This window comes from Pithys albifrons, chromosome 9 (assembly GCF_047495875.1).
Source record: "Pithys albifrons albifrons isolate INPA30051 chromosome 9, PitAlb_v1, whole genome shotgun sequence".
Lineage (NCBI taxonomy): Eukaryota > Metazoa > Chordata > Aves > Passeriformes > Thamnophilidae > Pithys > Pithys albifrons.
In genome coordinates this window covers 513514-539103 of record NC_092466.1, presented here as the reverse complement: position 1 = coordinate 539103, position 25590 = coordinate 513514, and the positions used below count along the sequence as shown (strand labels likewise).

Genomic DNA, 25590 nt, shown 5'->3' with positions numbered 1-25590 from the left:
CCAGCAAGTGTCCCGCCAACAAGGCACAATTCCACAACTTCAACTTGGTTTTCATGTAATTGTATATTTAATTTGAACCTTATGACAAGAAGGCCAGCAGAGCTTTTGCCATTCCAGTTGCATTCCTGCCTGAGAAAGTTTGCCACAGAGGAGGCTCTGAAGGACTGACCCATCAGTCCAGCGCCACTCACAGTGCCCGTGCACAGCAGAGTGCCCAGCGCTGCCCTGGGCAGCCCCTGCCAGCCCGAGCGCGGGGACTGTGCGTCCCGAGCCCCTGCTCTGACCCGTGTGCGGGGGCTCTGACCCGTGTGCGGGGGCTCTGACCCGTGTGCGGGGACTGTGCGCCCCGAGCCCCTGCTCTGACCCGTGTGCGGGGGCTCTGACCCGTGTGCGGGGGCTCCAAGCCCCTGCTCTTACCCGTGTGCGGGGGCTCCGCGCCTCCAGTCCGTGCCCCGCGGTGACACCCGGGCCGTGCCGGGGCTGGTCGCACAGAGCGGCAGGGACCGATCTGTCACCTCTGGGGTTTCTGTAGCAGAGTCCCCGGGCAGGTCCCCTCGCACCGGGGGCTGCCGTGCCCGCGGTGGCTCCGGAGCATCCCCGGGCCCCGCACCGAGACCTGCAGCGCACCCTGCTCAGGGCTGGGGCTGCCACGGCGAGCGGCTCGTCCTCTGCTCCTGCCGACAGAGCCTATCGCGATCCTGCGCCGGGCCCTTACCGGGGCCGCCTCCCGTGAGCCCCGCTCGAGCCGAGCCGAGCCGAGCAGAGCCGAGCCCAGCCGGGCCAGGCCGGGCGTGTTCCGCCCGCGGGGCGGGGCGGGGCCGAGCCGAGCCAAGCCAAGCCGGGCCGGGCCGGACCGAACCAGGCGTGTCCCCCCCGCGGGGCGGGGCCGGGCCGGGCCGGACCGAACTGGGCCGGGCTGAGCCGAGCCGAGCCGAACCGAACCGAGCCGAACCAGGTCGGGCCGGGCGTGTCCCCCCCGCGGGGCCGGGCGGGCGGCGGGACAGCAGCGCCTCCGGGTGTGTGTGTGTGTGTGTCCCGCGCCCCCCCGCGGGTGGCGTTGCCCTTTTAAGAGCGGCGCGGGGCGGCCGTGACGTCGCGCGCGCAGGGCGCTATCCCGGCGCGCCCGCACAGCCGCGAGCGGCGGCCCCGGAGCGCCCGGACCCGCCCGCACCGCACCGGCCCCAGCACCGCCCCGCAGCCCGCCCAGCCCGCACCGCACCGGCCCCGGCCCCGCCGCACTGCCATGCGCCGCGGCCCGGCGCCAGCCTCCGCCGGCGGGAGCCGTCCCGGCAGCAGCAGCGGCAGCGGCGCGGCGGGCGATCGCTGAGCCGCGGGGCGCGGATGTCCGCGGGCTGTCCGCGCCGGGAGCTCTCGCCGCGCTGACGGGGCGGGCCCGGCGCCCCGCTCGCCGCAGCCCCGCGCCCGCCCCCGGGCTCCCGCAGCGCCGCCGCTCCCGGCCGCGCTTCCGCCCGCGCCATGGCGGGGAAGGCGGCGGCGGCCGGCGCGGGGGTGCTCCTGGTCACCGCCAACGTCGGATCCCTCTTTGACGACGTAAGTACCGCGGCGCTCCGCGGGCCGCCCTGCCCCGCGCGGGGACACCGGCACTGCCCGCCCCGGGACGGCGCTGCCGGAGCCCGGGCGAGGGCTGGGGCTCGGGGCGGCGGGGCCGTGCGCCCGGGCCAGGGCTGGGGGCGCGGGGGGACACAGCGCGGGGCGGCGGGGCCGTGGGGTGACACTGCCCGAGAGCGCGGGCACTGCCCGGGGCGAAGGCGCAGCCCCCGGCCAGCCCTGCCCGCCCCGGCGCTGCTCCCCGGGCACCGGGCGCGGTGGTTCCCGTTCGGGCACACCCCGGCGGGATGTGCCGTGCGGGGGACGCGGAGCCGCGGCGGGCACAGCCGAGCCCGGCCAGGAGCGCACGTGTTGCCGAAGGTCTCCGGGCTCCCGAACCCCGGGGCTGCCCCCCGGGAGCCCTCGGGCAGTGACAGAGCCCCTCGAGCCCGAGCGATGCTGACCCGTGTCCCGCAGCGCGAGGGGAGCGGTTCCAGGGGCTCGCTGATTGTAAAACTGCACACACCTGGCAGAGAATTAGGTCCAGGCTCGTGCAGTGGGTTGCCCTTGCCGTCTGTTAGGACAGGCTGTGCTCTGAGCCGGCCCCACGCGCAGTGCTGAGATACAGTAACCGAGGGATTTTTTTGTGTGTTCTTCGAAGTCTGTTTTGTTTTCGCATTGCTTCACTGCTGTGAAGTTCACACTTTGGTTGAAACAGCTGTGGTCGAAGGATACAGATCATCTCTTCTCCAAGTTCAGTAAACTTCTACGGTTACCACCACAGTCAGTTGTACAGTTAAATGTGTCCCTTAGGCTTAAATGAAGGCTGTGACAACACTCATTCCATAGTAATTGTCGTAGTTACGGCCTTGGGCATGTGCAGCGTCTCTGTGTGGTGACGCCAGGGAGTTCGGTGGGGTTTGGGAGGTGGTTGTTGCAGTGTCCTGCTCCGTGTCTGGGGCCGGGGGTGACAGCTCCGTGTCCCCAGGAGCGCTGCGGGTCAGGGCGCTCTGGTGCGGTGACAGCGCGGGCACTGAGAGCACTGCCAGGGCAGGGGGGCCCGGCTGTCAGACCCGGCTGCTGCCTGGCTGTTCCCAGCTGGTATTCCAGGCTCTGGGCGCTCCTGGAGTGTGCTCGCTGTGCAGCATTCGCTGCTCTGGAGGGAACGCGTTTGGGCTTTAGCCAGCCTCTGCCTTGCCATAAAACATTGACTTTTCCACAGTAAGAAAAGCAGGTTCATTCGGCTCAATTCCGCTGCGGGGTGGGGGATTGGAAGGCTGGGCTGAAGGTCTGTGGTTGTGCTCCCGGTGTGCGGCTGTTGGAGTCGGGCTGGCAGTGCTGGGGCAGGTCATGCACAGGAAAGGGGACAGTCGCTGAGTGGCTCTTGCGTTGTGTGTCGGAGCTGCCAGTGGCTGCCCCTCCTTGCTGGGCCCTTCCCGTGCACTCGAGGAATATGTTTCTCTGGCATGACCTGGAGTGATTTCAGTCCTGAGCAAGGACTCCTGCTTGGATAGACTGCGCCTGAGCTGGGCTGTGCCTTTAACCCGTGTCTTCCATTTCCGTTCAAATTTCAGCTGGAGATACATAGTGTAATTACACGCTACACTTTCAGCCTGATGCTGCCTGACCTCGAGGCAGTGCAGGGGTGTGAGCAGCGCTGTGAGGCAGCGACCTGATTTGCATTTCAGTTGTGCTTTGTGTGGACGCTGTTTGCTTGTGTGTGCAAGTGCTGTTAGTTGAGAGCAGCATTTCATAGAACAACTTAAAACACCTGTGGTAGGCAGGTTTGCCTGCGTGGGACAGTCTTTCCTAAATCACTGCTGGTGCTGATCTGTCTGTACTTTTGCAGAGGGAAAAATTGCTCTTTTTGCTCTCTAATTGCCAGAAGGAGGTTCTGATAACACACGGGTTTGCTCCTGCCAGCCATCGGCATTCACTAATTACCTGTTGCAGTGGTGACCTGGGAGCTCATGAATAAGCATGAACAGTGAAGGATTGCACTGGGTTCGTTGCCTTCTGCTGCTTCATTCAAAACGTTAATGCAGTACTAGGTCTAAAAATATCCTTCCAAGTTTCATGAACATGTGCATCTCATGAATATGAACATTTTTGGTACATTCATGTTTCCTTAAGCATTTAATGCTTTTCTTGCTATAGAAACACTTTGTTTTTATCATAGTATACACAGTAAAAACATATGGAGTTCAGGCTACTCCTGGGTCATTCTTTGTCTTTTCAGCCTCCTCCGATGCCCCTGCCATAAGCCAGGGAGTTCAAGTAGATGAACTTTAGGGATCCCTTTCACAACCCAAACCTGTGATCCCAGCCTCTCCCTCCCTGTTTCCTTGCTTCCTTTGCTTCCTTTGTTTGCACTGACAAAGTTTCCCATGTACCTTGCAGTGAGCCAAGTGCTGTGGTGGGCACAGCATCCCTCTCCCTGGCACTGCACTGCCTTTGGTGTGTAGGGGTTTCATTGCTTTAATGTCCCAGGCTATTTGCAATCTGCTGTATCCCCTTAATTCTCTTCAGTTACTTTAAATGGCTTCATGCTGCTTTTTCTCCCATGGGACAAACACCTGGGAAAGGTGCAGAGCAAGGGATGTGCTCGCAGTTGTGCAGTTTGAGGCCAGTGTCAGCCCTGCACAGCCTGCTTTGAGAGGATCTAAATGCCTATCCTGATTTACAGCTCCCTGATGTCAGCATCCCTGTAATCCAGCTCTTGGCATCCCCAGCATGGGCTGAGGATGGATGCCAGCTCGTGCTGGTGGGATTACAGGTGCCCAGTGTCCCTGCTCCCAGCTCTGTGTCCAGCACGGGTCCTGCTCACCACCAGCCTTTCACCTGCAGCCCCTGAGGTGCAATGAGGGTGACAGCTGAGTGTGAGCTGCACAGCAAGGTCCTTTTTTAGGTATGAATGGGGAGCAGGACCCAAAGGAGCTGTGCAATAAAGCAGTGACATGTTACTGTGCCTCCATGTACCTGTAAAATTTAAATCTCTGTTCTGATTTGCTGGGGATGGCTGGAGCAGCAACAGTACAGGCAGCACAGAGTGGGGGGTTGCCTCCAAGCTGGGGTTGTGTGCTTAAATAATCCACTTTTCTTTAACAAAAAACCCAGCACTTTTTCTTCTTAGCAGATAGTTTTGCAATTCTCTGACCAAAAGATTTTCCATTAGGAACTGGTGGAGTGTTAACTTCCCTTGAGGATGCTCAGAGGATTATCATGTGGCCCATCTTTCTTCTCCTGTTGATTAGGAGTTATCACTGACAGCAAGAGCACGTGGAACATGAAGAAATAATAGTGGCAAAGTGCTTTGTATAATTGCAGCTTTCTGTTAATGTGGTTTTATAACCAGTAGAGTTTGCTGTGTTTTACAAATTGCCAGTGTATCAGTATGATGGTTTAAAAGGATTTATTTCCCATTTTATTTCATATTTGGATATGGAATTGTGCAATGTGAGCAGGATACCATAGGAAGAAAGCTTTTTGCAAGCATCTGTTAATTTTAGTGTGAATGAGCAGTAGGCCATATTTTAAAAGTTTTATTCCTGTTACACAGTTTTCATCATCAATTTTCTTAGCACAGAATTTGACTTCACAGACACAGAATACCAGTCAAGCCCTCAGACTTCATGATTTTCATACAAGGCTGGTCTGTTTTTTGCTTACTTCTCTCTTTTTCTGTTACTTACTTCATCATACTGTTTATATTTTCTACACCCCTCAGACATTTTTCTTTCCCTTTCTGGTACCATGTGTACTCAGCATGTCCTGAAAGCTTTCTCCTTACTCCTCATTTATGCTTTAAAGTGAGGGCTCACTTATAAAAGGAGCCTTTTCATTTGGAGTTGTGTGCACTTCAGACACCACTGGGAAGGTGAGCGTGGCTGCCCTGAGTGCACCTTGTTCTCTGTCAAAGAGAAGATGCCACCAGGTTAAATTCAAAAGCTTCCTCTCCCCCAGGGAAGACCAATGCCTTGGAGTCTGTGTGGGAAGAGGAAATCAAGTGACTGAACTGCCTTGGAAGACAAACCTCTGGGAAGTGTCTCCACCACCCCTGCAGAAGAGCTGCCATTCTGGTTGTAGCTTTGCCTTGTCCTCTGCCCCTAAACTCTACCTTAAGCTGGAAAAAAGGAAAAAGACAGGCAGGTGTGGCTGCAAGCAGTTACATGCTTTTAGTGCATGAAGTTCTCAAAATACAGCTACGTTAGTGTGGGTTAATACTTTAACCATCTTCTTTCACTCTCTGTGAAGAACAGGAAGTGGTCATAGAGAAACAGGACTCTGCCTTTGATGGCTGTTGAATGGCCTGTCAGAGTCATTTAGCATCCTTTTGGCATCTTTATTACTGAAGTACCCTGATGAAACTTCCAGGGAAATGTCTTATTTCATATTGTGGAAAAGGTCACATTAAGCAAAATAATCATCATTCTGGGGAAGAGTATTAAAAGTAAAATGTTACTTTTGCTGCTCTTCTTCCAGTAGTGTGTAGTAGTTATTTGACACTCTTAGCACTACTGTCATTATTTGTGCATCCTTTTTAAATGCAAATGTTTTATTTAATCACTTTCATTTTAACACTTTCCTTGTTATTGGCAAAGATTGAAATTAGAGCACTTCAATACAGCAAACAAAAGTGACATTGCTCCTATATGGTGTTTGAAGTCAGGCATAATTGATGGCTTTCATTAATGTCTTCAAGTTGTTAAGCACTTGTCTTGGTGAGTCAGTGAGCTGTATCAGACAATATCCTTGAAAGCAGAGCATTAGAGCAAAGGAAGGCAATTAAACCCCGTGACAGCACTGCAGGTTCTCCTGGTGCAGGTTCGGAGCTCTTAGGGGTGTGACTGGCACTGGCACTGGGTGTTTGCCAGCCTGGAGCACCGAGCAGTCTGGGCTGTAACTGGAGGTGGGACCCGCAGCCCGGGGATGTGGTTGCAGGTGCCCAGCTCCAGCACGGAGGGCTTTCCTTTCACTGTGCCTTGTGACTGGAGGGACATTCCCAAGGCGCTGAAAAGCTCTGCCCCTGTATTCCGTGCCAAATCCTGCCTTTTCCATCCTCTGTTTCCTGTAGTTTCACCTCTGTTTCTTTTCTAGTAGCGTTCTCAATCAGAAGCTGTAGTTACTACAGGCTTTAATGCCACATGAACTTGTAGCAGGCGCAGAAGAGCCCCGGAGCTGCCAGGAGGCAGTGGGAGGGTGACCCAGGGGTGTCCCTAGTCCCTGCCATGTCCCCCTGGGCTGAGCAGAGACCAGCCCTGCAGCCAGGGCTCCTGCTCAGCCAGAGCTTTGGGTAAGCTGCTGCTGAAGGAGAGGAAACGCTGCTCTGTCACGCACACATGTGCTCCTGTTTCTAGGACAGACACGTGGGTTTGTGATTGCCACTTCCCTGCCCCTGCCCGAGGCCACCGCCAGCTCTGCTGTCCACAGGCTGCCTTTGGCTGCTGCTGACGTACCACTGACAGCTCCACAGGTGTTGGAATCCAGCAGGGCATTGGGCACACCCCATGTTTGCTCAGTCTGTGAGGGCCAGAACTCAGAGTTGTTGGTCTGGGCTGGTTTGCCGGTGCGTGTGTGGAAGAGCTGTGCCTGGGGCAGGCACTGAGTGGTGCTGGAACCACCAGCTGTTCGGGGTTTCTTCCTTGCAACACAAAATCCATTGTGTTACATTAGGCTCAGATTTGGAGCCCGTGGTGTTGGATTGCAGATCACTGTACAGACACCAGTAACCCCAGTTCAGAGGGGCCTGCCTGCCTGTGCTGCACAGCACTGGGACCACCCACCCCTCAGAACAGCCTGGAGAAAAATAACTGCTTCAGGGCAAAAGGGTGTTCAGGAGGAATGGTGGGAATGCTGGACCAGGCTCTGGGAATTGGGGCTCAGTTTGCGTTCACCACAGGCAATGACGCCAAGCAAGTGGCAGCACATTCCCAGACAAATGCCCTTCCCGCTGCCTCTGGAGGCATTCCCGAGCTTGGGACAGGCTGCGGATGTGGCTCCTGGTTCTCCTGCCAGCGGGAGGATTTTGGCAGGGTGGTGTGGTGGGCAGTGTGATGGCAGGCAGGCTGGGAGCACAGCTGTGCCCCTGGAGCTGTGAGGGCAGAGTGAGTGGGAACACACCGTGCTGGCTGTGGGTGAGACCCAGGTGAGCACTCATTCCTTCCTCCTTAGCTCCTCCTTAGGCAGAGCAGCACCACGTAGGGACTGCAGCACAGCCTGCATGGGCATGCAGTGTTTGGGTATGGAGAAGCTCCTGGCTAAACAAAGGCTCAGTTAATCCAAGCCTTGAGAGCCTCGTGCTCAGCCAGAGGCTCCTTGGCTGGGCGGGCTCAAGGGAATGGCAAAGCCAGCTCTTCATGAAGGCTTTGCGGGTCTCTCGGTCGTTGGGGAGCAGGTACAGGCAGGGTAGTGTGCTCTGTGGGTCTGTGCTTGGTGAGGCTCACGGAGGCTGTTCCCAGGATGTGGATAATGTCACCCTCTCCAGAACGTTTGGCTCTGGGATGAGGCTTCGCAGGAGCGGCTGAGCAGCCATTCATTGGGTACCACGGGAACACATCGTGTCCAAATCCTGTGGGCTTGACTTTGCATGAGGGACAGCTGCCTCTACATGTTTGCTCCTCGTTTTCCACTGTGTTCTGGAAAAGAATTTGTTTGGTTTTCTTGTCATCAAGGCACTGCGTGTGAGTGGCTGGGCTCCCTGGGGCAGCTCCTGCCAGGCAGGTGACACTTCTGGTACTCCCAGGGATGAGCATGAGCAGCACCTGGACTCTGGGACCAGGACCTAACTCTGAATTCTTTCGTTAAAGCTTTCTAAGTGATGCCATGAAAGCTTATTTTGAGATTTTTTGTTTTTTCCTGGTGTGGCAGACTCTAATTTTAGAGGCTTGACCAATCCCAGTGGGAAAAGCAAAACTGGATTTCACATAGGAACAGCTCAGGACTGTATGCTGAACTCCAGGGCAGTATTTGTTTGTGTGTCAAGCAAACATGAAAAGAAACTGTACAAAAATCACTTGGGGGAATTCTGTATTTAAGTACCATCAGCCAGCATTGGCTCTATTTTAATTACTCGAGAATTCTCTCTTATTTAGGGTCAGAATTCGTGGTTTTCTCAGACTGTCTGAGCACTGAAGACCTTTCTGTGCACTCTTGGGCAGACAGCTGTCCTTGGGTCCAGCACTGCAGTGGATTGGCACAAAAAGGTTCCCTTTGACAAAAGCATTGGCTGTTTGTGTCCCTGACCTCACCATTCAAAATGATTTTTAAAACCAGCTGTTCAAATTGGACTAGAATTCCTGTTGCACTTCTTATTGAAGGAAGAAATGGAAGAACTGTTTGGTTTGGGGGTTTGGGTTTTGGTTTTGTTTAATTTATTTTTAACTTCAAATGCTGCCAGGCACATGAAGGAGTCGAGAACTGGGTGGAACAGTATGATAGGGCAAACCCACTCATTTCAGAGAACTGGATGTGACCCAAAAATCTTCTTCTAAGGCAAGTTTGTTTTTGTGAACTGGCAATGCTGTTTTTCTGGGCTGGGAGGACAGGCCTGATCCCAGCTCAGCTGCTCACAGGGATCTGAAGCCAGCTCTCTTTTGTCTTGTGGGACAGAATTTTAGCAAAAAAAGGAAGCAAAGCCTTTTCCCTTCAACTGTTCTTACTAAATATTAAAGTATTTGTGATTTATGACCACTGTGCACCTTTTACTTTTCTCAACAAAGATCTGTAGTTCCTTTCCTACTTCTTACTCAGTTATAATTATGTTGTGTGAATCTACTTGTTCTCACAGACAGAGCTGTCAGCCAGGTGAATGGAGATACCCTTGATAAGTAGATGAATGTTGGTACAAGACTTGCTTGTGTTGCTTAAAAATAAACTTCTGTGAACATTCAGTGTTGTGCAATGAAAATTCCTGTTAAACAGATAAGAGCTTTGCTTTATGCTGTGTTCAGAGCAGTGCAGGAAAGGTCCATAAGGAAACACTGGAGAGGTTGTGGTACCTCCGTTCTTGGAGGTGCTTGGACGCTGCCTGGACGTGGTCCTGGACAGCTGACTGGGTTACCTTGCTGAGCACAGGCTTGGACCTCCAGAGCTCCCTCCAAACCTCAGCCAGACTTGTGACTCTACAGCCAGACACTGTACATTTTTTCCTTGTTTTTGTTGGGCTTTTTTAATTGCTGATGCCATTGTCTGTTGCTTTCCAGCACTGGCTGAGGCTGACTGCCTACTTTTCTGGTCAACTTCTTGTGGCAAATCCTCATTCCCTTTTTTTCTGCTTTTCTGTTACGAATAGACTGTTTCCAGATGCTTTGCAGAGGGACTGTGGTCCAGGAGCTGTAGCCATGTGCACGCTTTCCTGAAAACTTGAGGAAAAACATGCATGTTGTCTGTCAGCTTATAAAGTCTCTAAATCTTGTGAAAGCCTCCTCAGGACCTATTGGCGTGTGGGAATTGGAGTCTTCAAGTCAGGCTCACAGCTCTGATGGGGTTTGTTTGTTTGCTTTTCTGTTGACATTTGAGTAGGAAATAAATAGGCTGTTCCCAGTTCCTTCAGAAGTGGGAGGGAGCCAGAAGCCCATTCCAGGTCCCTGGGGCAGTCAGGGCAGTGAATGCACAGGGTGCACCGGCAGCTGATGAACGTGTGTTCACCCCAAGGGAAGCAGCAGCAGAGACACGTGGTGGGAAGGGGTTCAACAGCAGAGCACCTGGGTGTTTGTTTTATCTACCATGGTGTTTGCAGCATTGCTGTTTGTTACTCGAAGCATGATTGGTCCAAAGAACTGTGCTGAGAACTGGGAAGAGATGTTGTCATAGTGCAAAAAAAAAAAGGCATTCCTCTTGTATTTATGTTTTTGTTCAGTCCCCCGGTCACGTACAGCACAGTGACCTGCCTTTCACTTTTGCAGTCGTTGGTGTTGCATGCACAGCTGGAGCTTCTGCCAGCTCTGAAAGCCTCCTGAGCCTCACAGACCCACGGGACAGGGCTTGGCTCCCTGCTCGGCAGGACCAGGCTCGCCTGGCGCCGTAGCCTCCAGCAGCAGGGCAGGTTCAGACCTTCCTCTGCTGAGAATCCACACCTGATCTCAGGTTTGACTCCCACTGGCTCAGCAGCATTGCCCAACCCACAGCTGTGCCCTGGGCTGGCTGGCTCCTTCTCCCTACCCTGGGGAGGTGCTGGCTGGGGTGCTCTGGGCAGGGCACAGCACAGGCAGATGGGGCAGGTGTCAGGGGTGCTCTGGGCAGGGCACAGCACAGGCAGGTGGGGCAGGTGTCAGGGGTGCTCTGGGCAGGGGCACAGCACAGGCAGGTGGGGCAGGTGTCGAGGGTGCTCTGGGCAGGGCACAGCACAGGCAGGTGGGGCAGGTGTCAGGGGTGCTCTGGGCAGGGGCACAGCACAGGCAGATGGGGCAGGTGTCAGGGGTGCTCTGGGCAGGGGCACAGCACAGGCAGATGGGGCAGGTGTCAGGGGTGCTCTGGGCAGGGGCACAGCACAGGCAGATGGGGCAGGTGTCAGGGGTGCTCTGGGCAGGGGCGCACAGCACAGGCAGGTGGGGCAGGTGTCGAGGGTGCTCTGGGCAGGGGCACAGCACAGGCAGGTGGGGCAGGTGTCGAGGGTGCTCTGGGCAGGGGCACAGCACAGGCAGGTGGGGCAGGTGTCAAGGGTGCTCTGGGCAGGGGCACAGCCCTCCAGGGAGGGCACGCTGGGGCCACAAATCACAGCAGGTTTCTCGGGGAGCGAGTTGCCCCACAGAGCAGCAAACAGCACAAGCAGATGGGGAAGGTGTTGAGGGTGCTCTGGGTCATGGAGGAAGGAGAAAAAGAGGCTGCTGGGGTCCCTTGAGGCCATGGATAGTGCCAGTTCTCTCTGTCCCCCTGTCCCCTTTCTGCAAACTGAAAGCAGTTTTGCAGCTGCGCGAGTTCTTCATTGGAGGAGTCTGATCTGCTGCTCCAGGTACCAGGAGGGGTTTGTCCAGGCAGGGTTTATCTTGGACCCTGTTGTGCTACACACCATAAATGCACGTGAGCACTCAGTTGTGTCTTTTAAGGCCACAAACTATTGCCCCTGCAGTGAGATGCAGAAGCAGGGACTGTAGCAGAGGAGGACGGACAGGGTTCCTGCCCAGAACTGCAGGCATCTCCCTGGGATGTCCCACAAATACTGAAATATTAATGAATGTCCTGGGTAAAAGACAGTTGTTTAAAGAAAAAGAAGTCAAAACCGAAAAGCAAACAAATAAAACCCAGCCAAAAACCAAATCCAACAAAACCCAAAACTCTGAAATCCCCATACAGTTAAAAGTGAATGTTAAGTGGCCTCATACTTGGCAGGAATGTTGTTACTGTTTTTTCTTCCAAATACAAGAATAAACCATTAGTGAATCTCCCTCAGCCTTGGTGAAAAGCTGGCTCTACTGAGGAGTCTGGAAATGCTTGGGTCATGTTACTGTGTTCCTTGGAGCTCCTCAGAGCTTTTCCTGCAAACTGGAGAATATATTAGACAGCACTTCAGCTGTGTTTCTAGCAAACACAATGTGCAGATACTGACACTTCATGCATCCTAGAGGGAGATTCCTCCAACTGCTCTGCATTTTCAGAAGGTTCAGTGGTATTTTAATTAGTCAAAAAATGTGAGGATGTTATCCAGAGATCTCAGCAGAGCTGAGACTCTTACTTTGTCTTCACAACACTTCTTCCAAAACCTCTTAATTAAATCCAGGAACCGATTGTTTTTGCTAGGCAAGTATAGAAAGAAGTGGGAAAACTTCTGAAGTTGTTTGTTAATGTAGGAATTTCCAATAATGTTTCTGAAATGCAACATTCACAGAGACAGCCTGGTAGACTATTCCATGTGTTCCGTTTCATTTTTCATGCTTTTTCTTGCTTACAATGGTATTTTTGCCTTAGTATGTACTTTAAGGTAAGGAATGGCAGGTGTACCATGTTGGTGCTCGTAGATGAGGGGCATTTGTGGCCTTCCTGTGCTACTCAGGGCAGTGAATCCCTGCCATTCGTGTGCCCAAGGGGTTGTACATCCTTGTAAGTATAATTCTGTGTCCTGTAAAATAACTGTGGGGTTGTGCAAGCAAATCTTCTGTACAGCATAAACAAGTCATAATGTGAAAATACAATAGGTAAATTTGCCAAAACCACATTTGGAATTGAGGGGTTTACTTCAGCTGACCTTTCCATGTCTCTCTAAGCACTAGCTGTGACTTACTATGGGAGACAAATCTGTGCTTTTCCCAAATAATTTAAGTTAACCGTGAATTCAGATGGCATTCTCTAGTTCATTTTGGATATTGATGTTGTTCAGACCTCTGCAAAGAGAGGGTAGAAGCTGCTTGCCTGCCAAAGCCCTCGGTTCTGTATCTGCTGTTTTGAAAGTGCTGGTTTGAGTATGATGTTTGCAGTACTGAGACCTTTGGATCAAAGCTCTGCTTACAGCTCAGCCTATTCTGGAGTCATCTGCCTTTTCATAGCACGGTGGCCCTGCCTGTTCCTGGGAGGGTGACACTGCTTGGCTTCCTCTGGAGCTGGAGGGTGAGCTGGATGGATGAGAGGGAAGTACGTCTGCTTTGTCCTTTGGTGCTGCCTTTGGCCAAGTTCTGCGAGTCTGGAACATCTTCCCTCTGGTCCCTGAACCAAGTGATCTCCAGGCAAACTGGCCTTTATGGTAAGCACAGTAGGCTATGGGAGGTCATTAAACATAGCCAGAGTGGCTGCTTGCCTTGTAGGTTAAGGTGATTGGTAGAGCCATTGAATCCCTGCCTCTGTTAAATACTCCAGACCCCTCAGGTCAGAGCGCTCTGAGGTGCAGGTGTCTTTGCTCACAGCTCCTGTGGGGCTGGGACTGATGGAGGGGGGGCTGCAGTGGCCTGAGATGTGCGGGAATAGCCCTGACCCCCACACTGCTCCCTGCCTGGCATTGTCCATCAGAGCCCTTTGCTGGGGCATCGCACCCGCAGCGCTGGGTGGCTCCGGCTGCTCCGGACCAGGGCCAGGAGGGTGTGGAGTGAGGCATCTTCTCCCTGTGCATCGGTGAGCAGGACATGGGGATTTATCTCTAGAGTTTACAAATGCAGCTTGGTTGTGGTTGGTTATGTGAGGGTTGTTTTTTGTTTTGGGGAGTCTTTTTTTGTTTGTTTGTTTGGTTTTTTATGTTTTGGTTTTTTGCGGAGATGGTGTTGTTATTGTTTTGTTTGAGGGGTGTGGTTGTGGAGGTTTTTATATTTTGAAAGAGACTGGCTCCTGACAATGAACTTGAAGAAAATGTGGTGTGAACAGTTCGCAGTAAATACTGCCCTGGTGAACTGTGTTTCATGTGTGCTACTAGAGAGGTGGTGAAGCTCTTTGACCCTTTTAATCCTCTCATCTGTGTTGGGAAGGGTAACCCAGACTCCATGGCAGAGAGTTTTCTTGGAGCAGTGCTCAATCTTCTTTCTGTCTTATGCCTTTTCTCCCCCTTTTATCACTGCCTGTGCTTCAAAGATGGATAAAATGGAAATTCTCATGTCTGAAGGCATGTTGCATAAATATTTCTGTAGTATATTGTAAGATGCATTGGCTGGTTAGAGGTCTTAAAACAGGAGCAGCAACTGAATTAAGTATTGGTAATTAATTAAGCTAGTGGTGCCTGGAGAACACCATGACAAGTACAATTTGCAGTACAAATGCAGTGTAAATGTTAATGTATACTGAGAAGGCAAGGTCTCAGTATGGGAAAACAAACTGTTTGTAAAACCTTCCTAAAATTCAGTGCCTGATACTGAACCTGCAGTACAGCAAATGTTGTACCTTGTGGAAAATACGTAAAGCAAATACCAAAGGACGTGGCATTAGCAGAGCTCATCTGAGTGTCCAGGCCCCTGCCCCGTGGGTAAGTGCTGGGTGAGCAGAGCTGCAGATCCCTGGGGCTGGGAGTGTGTGCCTTGGGTTTAGACACCCTGCTCTAGAGTTCTGCTGCTCTTTCTAATAAGGTGATGGGGTTTCCTTAAATGATGTTGCTGGGAATAGAAGTGTGATTACTTGGGGGCTGCTGCACCATCAGCAGTGGCCACGCTGGGCAGGGGTTTGTTTGGCACGTTAATTAATGAATGTGCCAGCCCAGCTCTTGGTTCCTGTGCTGCTGGGTCCAATGAACCCCTGCCCTGACGTGGTTGGGTTTGTGTGTGGGAGTTAAGGATGGCAAGACCTGCTTCTCCAGCCCGTGTTCCTCGTGGGGCTCTGGCAGTGGCCGTGGGTGGGTTCTGGCCAGAGGCACAGAGTGCTGTGCTGTTTGGGAAGTGGCTCAGCAGATGTGCTGATAAAATTGAGGTGCAGGGTTCTCTGAAGCTGCCTCCCTCCAGACCGCCTGGCACTTACTGCTCTGATAAATGGCAGGGCACAGACCAAGGCAGGGGGCAAAACTGGCCTGATTTCCTCAAACAGTGTTCCAAACTTTCTCTGGAATTTATCGCTGCATCTTGTTTACTTCTTCAAGTGTTCTTTGCTAACTTTGGCAGCATCACACTTGGCCTGTAAAAAAGGAGAAAATGTGCTATTTCTCTTCTACCTCATTTTTTAATTGAATATTTTAGAAATATGTCTGCCATCCTCACTTGGCAAGGCCCCCTGAAATCTCTGGCCGTGAGAAGCTCTGCTTGCCATCTGTGAACTGGAGTTTCTTCTGGTTTTTCTTTCTCAAGTTGCTGTTCTTTTTTTAAACTCAGCTTAGACGTTCCCAGCAGTTATGGAAGAGTGAGTTAGTTTCTGACAGCAGCCATACTTTGCTGCCCTTTAATGGGCTCTGTGCTGGCTTGTCCCTGTGAGCTGGAGCTGCTGTGGCAGAGCTCGTTTGGGTGACTGGAGATAACTGGGAAATGAGAACAAGCCACTTTCTGGATTTGTACCAAGGAACAGCTAATTTTGGTAGTTCAGCAGCATTTAGGACTAGTGTGTCTGGAGCAGACCTTTCTATAATTTGTCAAATAGATCGGTTTTAAGACATTATTCAAACCAGTTTAATACTCCACTGGTTTTAAACCTGGCAGATAGCTAAAGGTGCAAACCCCAAACGTAATTGCTGTGTTATCTTCCTTCAGAATGATTTTTATTACTTGGTATGTTGCAGCAATATGTCTCTCTCATACTGATGTCTGTCCTTCCTGTCTGTGAGGGAGATGAACTACGTCTCATCCTTTTATTTAACAAACAAAAAGCTTAAAAGTGCACTTCACTTCTCACTTTATAGGTTTTTGCCATGTTTTGCCCTGGTCTTCAGTGGTTTAAAACAGCGGAATCTCTTAATTGTACACACAGCTGTCCCCAAAGGTTGGGAGAGAGGCAGGAGATGCACATTTTCCCCGTGTTTCTGGTTGGGTTGCCACCAGTGGAGCGAAGGAATGTTGGGACAAACCTGCGAGTGGCCACACTGTGGTGACACTGGCACTCCTGTGCCAGGGGCTGTGCCTGAGGGTCTGGGCTGAGGGGAGAGGGTCTCCTGATGTGGGTCAGGTGCTTACCTGGCTGAGTCCTGACAGCACCCAAGGTTTGGCCTTAACATGGTTGCTTCTACTTCTTGCAGAATTTAGTGGCGGGTTTGCCTGAACTGCCACAGACACTGTAACAGTGCACGAGGGAAGAGAGCAATGGAAAGATGACTTTTTTTTTTTTTAAACTTGGCTGATTAGCATGAGACTGTGACATTCAACACTAATTTGTCAAATGTTAATTTGTTTGTTTTGATAAGAGATTTCATAAAGTAAAATCTTTATCCAAGTAACTTCAGTGAACCCTTGAGCCTCTTGGTGTGAGTAAATCAAACAGGATTGTCCACAGATACAGGTAGTGAAGCCAAAATAGCTGTTTTCAAAGAGAAACAGCTCAGGATTAGGTTGGAGGACAAGAAGATGTGTATTATTAAGGAAGGAAGTAGGAAACATTGGACTGAAGCTGTGTGTGAATTCTCTCACCTTTCTGTTTAAGGGTAACCCCACAAAGGTGATGTTTTCCTATATCTGCAAATATTTATTACCTTAGATGGACTGATGTTTTAAACAAAGTAAAGCTCTTGATGAAATTTAGTGTAAGTTTCCATATGGAAACTATGTCAAATATAATCACAGCAGACATGCAAAGTATTAACAGTTGTACTTAGCAAATCCTTTAAGGTTTTGAGAAGACCTTTACGTGTTAGGGATAAATATGCTTTTTTCAGATACTGAAATGGGATTTTTCCTCCTGGGCTGTGGCAGGCACTGGACAAGCAGCCTGTGGTAGTGCCTGGCTGCAGGGCCTGGCCGTGTGTGGCTCCCCCTCCCCACGCCCCGTTTCCCCCCTCCCCGTTCCCACGCTCCTCTCTTGGCAGCCTCTCTCACGATGCTCTGCTGTGGAGCAGGACGTGATTCCAGCTGCTCCTGAGCAGGGCTGCTCTGCCTGCATTGACAGCTGCCTGCAAGGGGTACTGCAGTTTTTGTTTGTTTCCTGAACCATCTCCTTGGACAACTTTGTAATAACTGTGCATTGAGTTTTGCCCTGTAGTGTGAAGGTTTTACTGTGTTTTGTTTGCCTTCATCAAGTGTTGCACAGGGGTGTGTGCAGATTGAGGGCACTGTGCCTTCAGGGCAAGGTTGTAATAATAAACATGGGAGCAAGGCAGCTTTTGGACAGAGCCTGCTTCAGGTTTGGCATGGGAGTGTGTGTGTGGCTCTTGGGTAAAGGAGAGGCAAAGACTGACCAGGAGGTTGGATTTTGGGTGACAGGCTGCAGTGTTTACTAACACAGTGGAGCATTGTTTGGACTTGTGTGATGTAATTGAAGTGTTTTCAGTGCAGGGGATACCTGGCAGGATAAAAACTACTGTTCGGGTTTTTTTCATCTGCTGCAAAGGTTCTTCTATGTCAAAGTTCTGACATTCATAAGAATCCTTCTCATTGCAAAGTGGTTTCTGCTGTACCTTGTAGACAAATTCTGCAGTGAAATTCTGCAAAGCAAAGCTCCAGACAGAGACTTTGTGGCTGGGTACATTGCTGTGTGTTTGAGGTGCTCCTTGGGTGGCTCCTAATTCAGCCAAAGTTTCTTCTTCACCCTGCTGATTTGGAGGTAACTCGATTCCTGCTTTTTCCCCTTCCAACCTTCCTCCTTCTTTTCCCTGCTCTTTGTACCTTTGCAAACACACATTAGGGCTGTGCTTTGCACATCGATTCTTTTCCCTTGGCACTCCCATGTTGTCCAAGCAGGACAACCAAAATGGTTCCAGTAGGGTGTCCAGGGTCTCCCCAAGTTCATCCTAAGATGGAGGTTTCCATGGCAGTAGGGGAGGAGGTGGAACCAGAGCCACTCCCAAGGCTCTGAAGGAGTTGGAGAGGTAGTTGTGTTGCTCCTTACAGGCACATAACCATGGAAAAGATCTGCTGAGGAGCCTCCTCTGTGCCTGCCAAGGGACAAGCAGATTAGACTAGTCCTACGAGCCATTCCCAGCACTCCTGGTGTGCCTCTCTCAGGTGCCTGGTCAGCACGTTTTATCCATGTGTTTGGGGTTAAACTCGGTTTCAGGTATGCCAGCAGATGGGATTTGCAGAGCTCTTAAGTGTTTCTGTCCTTCATTTGCAGCGTGGCCTGTGGATTGCTTTATACCATCATCTTCATTCTTATCTCAATTAATTCCCAGGCATTACAGGAGCCCTTGGCACTGATGATGCTTCCAGCCCTCCTGGCATCTGTTTTCTCTCAACTGTCTAAACCGCTGAGGATAGAAATATTTTATTTATAAGTTCTGCAGTGAACATATGTGAGTGCAGGTGAAATTTATCATAGCCCAGCTGTGATCTCGTGGTTCCTTTTGAACTCTGTGAAAGGTGTCACAGAAGCTTCGTGTGTACTGACAGGAATGACAAATGCTTAAAAAAAAAAAGAGAAAGAGAGACAGACAGAGACTGCCTGTTTAAATTATTCAGGGATGAGAACCTAACAAACAGAGCTGCTGGGTTTGTACAGTCTACAGAAACCCAGAAGACTGTCAAACTCCATGCAGCATTATATTAAAACTTGTGTTATTTGGTATCATGTGTGAGATTAATGTGAAGATTTTCATTAAGAGTGCATTGAATGACTGGTTCTGGCTGCTGGGTTTAAGACAACCTTGACTTTACCTCTTGGGACCAGTGACACTGTTGCTGTGGGCAGTGTGGGAATCGCTGGGAAGCCAAGCAGAGAAATGACCCAAGTGTGCCCTGTGTTCAGGGTGTGAACTGTTCCCCTGTGTGCAGGGGCAGGTGGGACCAGATTTGAATCCTCAGTCTGATTTGCACCCTCATATTCAGTGTTTCATAGAATCACAGAATGGTTAAGGTTGGAAGGGGCCCCAAATCCCATCCAGTGCCACCCCTGCCATGGGCAGGGACACCTTCCACTGTCCCTGGTTGCTCCCAGCCCAGTCCAACTTCCAGGGATGGGGCAGCCACAGCTTCTCTGGGCACCCTGTGCCAGGGCCTGCCCACCCTCCCAGCCAGGAATTCTTTTCCAGTATCCCAGTTAACCCTGCCCTCTGGCAGTGGGAAGCCATTCCCCCTTGTCCCAGGTCCCTCTCCAGCTCTCCTAGAGCCCCTTCAGGCCCTGGCAGGGGCTCTCAGATGTCCCTGGAGCCTTCTCTTCTCCAGGTGACCCCCCCAGCTTTCCCAGCCTGGCTCCAGAGGGGCTCCATGACTTAGTGGCCTTGTCTGGACTTGTTCCAGTGTTTTCCAACACTGACTTTAAGTGCAAAGCAAAGACTTGTACTTGTTTTCCTATGTATAGAATATCCAGTCAGGTATCTGTAGATTTCTCAGGAAGTCATCACATGATTGTGTGTGTATATCCTCCCCCTTTTCCCTCTGGATGAAGAAATGTGAGTAAAAGTGAGGTTTTTATGCTCAAGGAATTAATTGAAATGATTGCCACAGTTGTTACTGATTTAACTCCGTAAAACTGGACTGATTAAAAGTCTCTTGAAATCCACCAGTATTTTAAAACCATGTCTACTAAATGGAGATACTATTCTTCCTTCTCCAAAATTCAGATCTTGGATGGAGGGTGTCCCTGTCACTGGGGTGTGTTTGGCACTGGCTGTGTGAGGACATGCAGAGTGATCTGACCTGGGAGATCCACACTCAGCTGCTGAGGGTCATAGATTTGGGGAAGGGGGTTTGACTGTGTAATCATTTGCTTTTTAGACTGAGGATGTACTTGGGGGGAAATCTGATGGTTTATTATTTCAAAAGCATCCTGTTATCTGGTGTTTTAATATCTCTTACTGATGGCTGGAATGTCAAACTTCCTGCAGGGCTGTGGAGGGAACATATTATCATTACCATTTTTTGGTCAGTCTTCTATGCAGAGATGTTTTTTCTTTCCCCCCTCCATTCTCTAGGTATCTTCTTTTGTAAGTGTCCTCATTTTTATACTGTGCCATCCTTTCTCTTAGTGTTTTTCCTGCTGTTCACATACCAGTAGAGCAATAGGACTGTAGTTTTCAGTCCCTTGTACTAAAATAGGACAAATCTTTCAGAAATGCACCAATGACATTTTCCTCTTGGACTTTGAAGAACTCAAAGCAGGCTCAGCTTTGTATTGTGAGGAACACAAGAGCCTGTTGGATTTGCTGGGAGCCTGGAGGCACTGCCAGGAGGGCTGTGTACCTGCAGTGTTACCTGCTTTGAAGAATCACCATGTTTAACAGTAAGACAGGAATTGAAATGGGTTCTGAATAGCTGTCCTGTCCATGAGGATTTATCATTCATAACCAAGATGTGTGAATGAACTGGCACTCAAATGATGCTTTATGGATGACTTTCAGATATGAAGCAGTGGTTTCTGTGGTTACTGCAGGAGGAGGGAGGCTGCTGCCTTCTCCCAGTGCTTCAGGCAGGTAGTCCCAGGTCTCTGGTCCCTCTTGGAGCAGCTCCAGCAGCAGCACTGGCTGTGGAGGTGAGCCTGGCCACAGCTGTGCTCTTGTCTCCATCAGAAGGCTATTTCAGGGCCCCGTCCAGCCATGGTGACGTAGAATGACCTCTCTCTCCATGGGGATTGTGTGGTGCCATCTCTGTGGTAACCACAGCTTTGCCTTATGTGGAAAAGGATTTGCAGAAAGTATTTTTAGCTTCCCTAACTGAGCTGCAGCAGCTGGGAAAGTGCAGGAGCCAAAGCAGCATCGCCAGAGTCTTTCCAGGAGTTACCTGCCCATGATTTGAGTATGCTGGATCCCACTCTTGCCAGTGCCCTCCATCCCTCCCCGTGTATCCACAGGAGCCCTCCCTGCCTGAGCTCTGGGCACAGCGGGTCCAGCAGTGCTGGGGTGGCTCTGCTGGTGGCCAGTGATGTCCCTGCCGTGTGGCCGTGGCTCAGGGACAGCCACGCTGGCCCAGAGTGGCCCAGCAGCTTCTGCATCGCTGCTCTCCCTGCAGGGGGGTGCCAGGCACTGACCCGGGTCAGGGGGTGTCCTGGGGAGGAGCCTGGCCCGGGACTGGGACTGGCCACGCAGGAAGGATGGGCTGCTCTTTCTTTTGTAAAGTCACCTCTCAGCTGCATTTGTTGTGATTATTTATTAACAGTCAAACAGTTACACTTTGGGATGTTTTCAAGGTGAAATGTCCTTTGTAACACAGAGTTATGCTTGTTATTCCAAGGGATTGCTTTTAGGATTGATTCTCAGCAGTACCTACAAAGTCTGTGTCTGACACAATGAAGAGCTAAAGTTGGGTCCCAGCAAGTAAGTTTAGAGAGGATGCTTCTGATGCTCTTGGGGTTTAGTTTTATACTGCTGTAATAAACTGTGTTCCAGAGCTAGCAAATCTGGACAAAAGACACCTGGAGTTGTTGAAAAGCCATGTGGATGTGGCACTGGGGACATGGGTTAGTGGTGGCCTTGGCAGTGCTGGGGGCACGGTTGGCCTCGACGGTCCAAGGGGGCTTCTCCAACCTAAGCGTTGCTGTGATTCAAATCTGGCCTGGAATGTGAAGATGGGAAATTGAAGGACAGTGGAACAAACTCTCTGTTGGGACTGGTGTGGTGGAGCACCTTTGGGCAGTTCTTGAGTGCATCCAAGTGCAGGATGTCAGGCTCTGCTCTGGCTTTAGCTGTGGTACAGCTCAGATTTATGTATAGCAGGATCAGAAACTGTTTGAGCATGAGCTGCCTGCTGGGTGTTGACATCACAGGTCTGGTTCTCTGCTGTTAACACAGCTGAGGAAAAGACATCTCAACCTTAAGCTCAGGCTCTTAATGTAGTAATAAACCCCAGATCTGTCACTGTTATGTTTGTCTTCCCCTTGCTCTTCGACCAAAGCTGAGTGAGGGAGATGCTGTTTCACGTACCAGGGAGATAATAAATCATCACTGGCTGGGGGGTACAGCGGTGCCAGCCCCGAGGGTGGGACAGAACAGTGGCAGGGAATGGCTTTCTCCAGGAGCCGCCTTTCATGGCTCACATTTCCCTGTCCTCCTGAGTGAAGTGTGCTGGAATTCCCTGCTGTGCTCTCCTGCTGGTGCCACTCCGCTCATCTCCAGCCTGACAGAGCTGTTTGCTTGGGAATGGCAAATGCCCAGAACACAGTCCAAGGCCTGACCTGTGAGTTCAGTGCCTGTTCCAGCTTCGCCTTGGGCACCGTTAAGGTTTGCCTGAAGTGCTTTGTTTCTCTGTGGAAAATAATGTATATTGGGTAGTGCAGTGTGAAGGGCAGACTGAAATGCTTCAAAAGTACCCAAATTGACTTGGAGCCCAAGTCCTTGATCTGTTTCTTGTTTAATTGTTATATTTATTTCCTGTGGTGTCAATGTTCTGTTTAATGCATTAAGTTGCCCTTCCAAGATATTACAGTGTCTTCAATTAAAATGCTGTGTCTTTGCACCTTTATACAATATTAGCAAGTAACATGGTTTGGGGGCAGTGGTTTTGGAAAAAATCAGTTGATTTTGAAGATGCAGTGTTCAAAGTAGCTCTAGTTTGATCTTGTCAGCTAATTACCTGTTTTAAGTCTGAAGTGCATCTCATCTGGTGGTTTCTTTCAGTGAAGATTCTGCAGACTCGGCCCTATCAGTAAAGGGAAATAATCTGGGTTTTGTTCCTGTTTTGTCAATAAGAAATTGATAGGAAGGAATGTTTTTGGATGTGAGAGCCTTCTGAAAGGGAAGTAAGATCATAATGAGGCATTTGCTTATCTCCAGAAGACACAAAGGCTGCACCTCCTGGTGCTGGGCTGTTAAGTGTTTCCTATCATATTTACAGTAGATTCAAGATTTGGTCAGTGTGGGAACAATGATGCTTTTCTTCCTCACTGCTCCTTTCCGATACTGGTTGGTGTATTTAACAGCCCCACTGAAGAGCTCTGAATAGCAGGCTCTTGCCTTTAACAATGTCTTTCTGTTCTGCAAACTAGGGCTGCTTCCAGGATCATCTCTGCTGGAATTAGAGGGTGTTTCCTGAGTAACCCTGACCTTGGGTTTTAAGGCTACTGAGTGGTTTGGCCCCTGGTTGTGTTGGAACTGTGAATGAAGCATTACAAAACCCTCACATAATCCATAGTTATGTAGGTTTTCTAGGAAACTTTTTAAAAATACTAATGTTTTTCTTTTAATTAGAAAAATTAAATATTTCCTTTTGGAAATGGGTAATGATGCTGTTAGACTCTTCCTGCTCATACTTTAACCACGTAAAAATCTAATGTAGAATGACAGATAATTGGAAGTAAAGTGGATTTAATTAACTTTTGACCTTATCAACTTCCTCGCCTTTTAGAGGTCAGTGAAGTCTTCACTTAGGGCTGGCAGTGCCACTTTTAGTATGCACTTGTTTGTAGTGCTGTTCCCTGTAAACTGCTCAGTCTTGATGTCTCCCCACTGCGCAATGAACTCTGGCAGCACCACGTGTCATCTTACTGTGACAGCAAGAAGTGTCACCCAAAACCCTGCCAGCACCGGGGTCACACCTCAAGGACTTTAATTTCACCTCAAAGGGGACAGATCCAGAGATACAGGCATATACACCCCCATATAGGTGGGCCTGGCACTGCTTTGGCGTGAGTGGATGTGCAGCCTGTGGCTGGAATCAGCTGGCTTTGATCCAGGGGCTCCCTGGGCACCGTTCCTGTCAGTGCACAGCTCAGTATTCATGGTCAGTATTCATGGTCTGTGTGTGCTGTGGAGCTGACTGGGCTTTGAGAACCCTCCCCTACACGCTCCTGTCACTGGGCTGTAAATACAAGCTGAAGCTGAGGCAGAGAACCCAGCTGAGCATGTGGAGTCTGTTGTTTCCAACCTGAATTGTTTTCTGAGTAAAGCTGCACAAAGGGTGTGTGTAAAGATACCTGTCAGAGCTGGTGCTGTCCTGGTTAAAATGGGGTCCCATGAAGTCCTGGTCTTGCCTGTGTGGCTGGAGCACAGCCTGGCTGTGCCCTGGCATGAGACAGCCCATACACACTCGTCTATCTATCTATCTATCTATCTATCTATCTATCTATCTATCTATCTATCTATCTATCTATCTATCTATCTATCTATCTATCATCTCCTCGTTTCCCTGAGCCTGGTGGGATGCCTCGTCCCATGCCCTGGTTCCTGGGTAGGGGCTGTGGGTGTTGGCTCTGAAGCAGCACAGAGCAGCTTCACGTGCCTCTCAGAGGAGGAGACTCAGAACCAAGGGGGGCTGCAGCTTCCAGAGCCCTCCTGAGCCACAGACGGGCTCCATCATTTACTGTCCTTGCACTTTAATCTGTATGTGCTGTGAAGTGATCACCATCATCATGTCCTTCTGTTACCTGGGACTGGAAATTGGAGGGTGGGAGGAAAATCCTGGAATTCTAACCTTTTTCAGACATTAGGTGTCAGTTATAGCTGGAAACAAGTATACCTCTTTTGGATGCATTAGGCTGTACTCTGTCTCTTTGGGCAGTCTGCTCTCAAAATAAGTGGCAGAGCAGGTGAGCTGACTGAGCTCCAGTGTCAGAACCTTCAGGATGTACTTGGCACATGAGGACACCTGTACTGGCACATCAGGTGGAAAACTGAGCTCCTGATCCCCAGAAAAGGCAGTGTAAAAAGCCTGATGTTTTGCTATGGAATCTGGGAGGAAGCTTGAGGCTTCTGCCTTGATGTGACTGTGGTGACCTCTGAAGTTGGACAACGTCAGGATGGATGTAGCCAATCCCAGTGCACCAAAACCTTTTCGTTTCAAGCAGAGATGTAGAATTAGGTGATATACCAGGTACTAACTATGAGTGCATTAATAAATAATTAGTTTTATTAACCCATAATTGCAATTAAGAATAAATTTTGTGTAACTATGGGAAATATTTGTGTGAAAACTTAAGGGAAACAAAAGCCAGCTGGACACATAAAAAGGCTGTAAGAACAGGGTGGAAAAATAATTTTCACTTGTTCAGTTGGTTTTTACACCACCAAGTGTAGTGCCCTAACTTGTATTTGGCTTTATGGGTAAAACAGTATTCTGGCAGTCAAGTACAGCTCAAGTATGTCTTTGGGAAGGGAATTCTGTTTCTCCTGAGGATCTGAAGTTTGGGTCAGCGTTCAGGTTGCCTGTTAAGGCTCCTCTTGTCCCTCTGTGCCATGTGGGTTTTGGGAGGAGACTGAGCATGGCCAGGCTCTGCCCCACGCAGGACACTGGGGACCCAGGGCGGGGCTGCCGGGACAGGTGGTCTGGTGGTGTTGGGAGATGTCAACTGCTGGTGCTTCCAGAGGGCTGAAATTGGTGAGAGACCGACCACCTTTTTAGTGCTGAACTCACTCTGAAAACTGAAGTCTGTTTCAAGGATAGAAACAGTTGCTATTGTGTAAACTAAATGTGGTGGTGAATTATTTGTTGTAGGATTTGACAGTTTCCATAACTTTTCTCCTGGAATGGACTATAGGTTGTGTTGGTGCCTTGGAGAACAGGCTGTCAGCGTAGAAAAGTGTGGCACAGTGAAAAATCTCAATATAACCTGATGTTACCTCTGGGTGAGTGAAAGCTGATATTGCAAGACATGGTGAGCATTTAGTGTCATCTAAAACAATACTTGTGACCTCTGTGGGTCTGC

At 50.4% G+C, this 25590-nt stretch overlaps 1 protein-coding gene across 3 annotated transcripts in view; it reads left to right on the top strand.

Moving 5' to 3' along the window:
• Positions 1 to 1190: 1190 nt before the first annotated feature.
• Positions 1191 to 25590, top strand: part of INPP5A (inositol polyphosphate-5-phosphatase A) — a 195029-nt gene continuing 170629 nt past the window's right edge. For all 3 annotated transcript variants that reach the window (XM_071563901.1, XM_071563902.1, XM_071563903.1), the window contains exon 1: positions 1191 to 1551. In XM_071563901.1, the coding sequence (XP_071420002.1) occupies positions 1477 to 1551 (75 nt within the window). In that variant the 5' untranslated portion in view covers positions 1191 to 1476. The remainder of the gene's footprint in view (positions 1552 to 25590) is intronic.